At 56.8% G+C, this 1538-nt stretch overlaps 1 protein-coding gene across 1 annotated transcript in view; it reads right to left on the reverse strand.

Annotated features, from left to right (window-relative positions):
- AFAP1 (actin filament associated protein 1) overlaps nt 1–1538 on the reverse strand; it is a 44198-nt gene that overhangs the window by 2227 nt on the left and 40433 nt on the right. The window contains exons 4-5 of the mRNA XM_012724056.1: nt 1239–1436; nt 102–232 (exon numbers count right to left, since the gene is read on the reverse strand). Of these exons, the coding sequence (XP_012579510.1) occupies nt 102–232; nt 1239–1436 (329 nt within the window). The remainder of the gene's footprint in view (nt 1–101; nt 233–1238; nt 1437–1538) is intronic.

The raw sequence follows: 1538 nt of genomic DNA on the forward strand, positions 1-1538 counted from the left end.
TGTGGGGGTCGGGGGCGCTTGGGGCCTCTTCCCCCCTGAACCTGGCCTTCACCCGCCAGAGAGATAGGTGACCCCCGGCCCTGGGGTCCCGGAGAACTCACCTGGGGCTGGCGAGTGGGGACTTGGGCCAGCAAAGTGACCTAGCGACCTCATTTCCTGCAAAATGCAGCTTCTGGCTCTGGCCCAGTGGCTTCTCCCCTGTGGCCTCAGGGTCCCCCTGGCTAGGGTCCCCCTTGGAGAAATGCAGGGATACAGCACCCTTCCTTTACGCCCTCCCCAGGTCCCCAATCTCCTGCCCCTGGCAGCTGGCTCTAGGGGCCCGTGGTTTTAAGAAGCAGTTACGTGCGTGCTTCTCCTGTGTGGGAGGCCGGCCCAGCTGCTGGCACGGCGGTTCCGGTGCCCTGGGCCCATTCTCAGTGAAGGGGAAGCTGGAGACACCCAAAAGTGTGTAATAGGACCTGAGCTGGTCTGGGCAATCTGCAAGGACTTCCCTGAGGAGGTGGGGGCCCAACGAACGCCTCTCGGGTCTGGGGGGTGTGTCTGGAATGCAGCCCACACACCAGTCAGGATCTGATGAGGACACGGAGGAATGAAGTCCCTTCTCTGAACAAAAGATATTAAAATTTATGTGGAAGCACACGTGTTCTGAATAGCTCAAGCGATCTTGAGGAAAAAAGAAGAAAAATGGAGACAGCACATGACTTGACTTCAAACTATATTGCAAAATGACAGTAATTAAAACAGTACAGTGCTGAAATAAAAAAGGAAATTTATGGAATGGAATCAAAAGCCCAGAATCAACCTTCACATACGTCAACACTTAATCTACAACAAAGACGCCAAGATCACACGACGGAAAAAGGAAAATGCCTTCCCACAGGGAGCTTAGAAACCAGGAGGGTCACGTGTCAGAGAATGAAACTGGCTCACTCCTTAACCCTACACAGAGTAAATCCAACATGGGTTAAAGACTTAGATGCAAGATTGAAATCTTAAAATACACAGTGGAGACATCAGCTTCAGAGATGTCCTTGGGCGCAGGCTCAGGGAAACAGACACAAGAAGACACTAGCGAGAAGCGGACCGCATCACAAAGGAAAGCTGCTGCCCACTGACGGGCAGGTCCAGCTGGCTGAAAAGAGCCCGCGAGGCAGGTGAGCGTATTTGCACACCTCAGAGAAGGGGTCAACATCCAGCTGACCTAAAGCCCTCAGACAGAGCACTAATGACAAACGCACCCCACTGAAGGGTGGATACACGACCAGAAGAGGCGCGTCCCGGGGGCGAACATCCGGCCGAAGCACATCCCCGATGACCGGGGCAACAGGAATCAGGCGGCGGGAGCCGTCCTTCACACCGTGAGCATCATGGTCGCCCTCAAACGACGCCCCCCGCCGCGGCAGGTGTGGGGACGGGAGCGGGAACGGCTCAAGCACCTTGGCAGACGGCGTGGCGTGTCCTCGGGGTGCTCCAGCTGGGGCCACCCCTCCCGGGCCTGGGGGTGAAGCCACACCGGCCAGGGCACCCGCAGGCCGAGC

This window comes from Condylura cristata, unplaced genomic scaffold (genome assembly GCF_000260355.1).
Source record: "Condylura cristata isolate star-nosed mole 26May11 unplaced genomic scaffold, ConCri1.0 scaffold00012, whole genome shotgun sequence".
NCBI classification, from domain to species: Eukaryota; Metazoa; Chordata; class Mammalia; order Eulipotyphla; family Talpidae; genus Condylura; species Condylura cristata.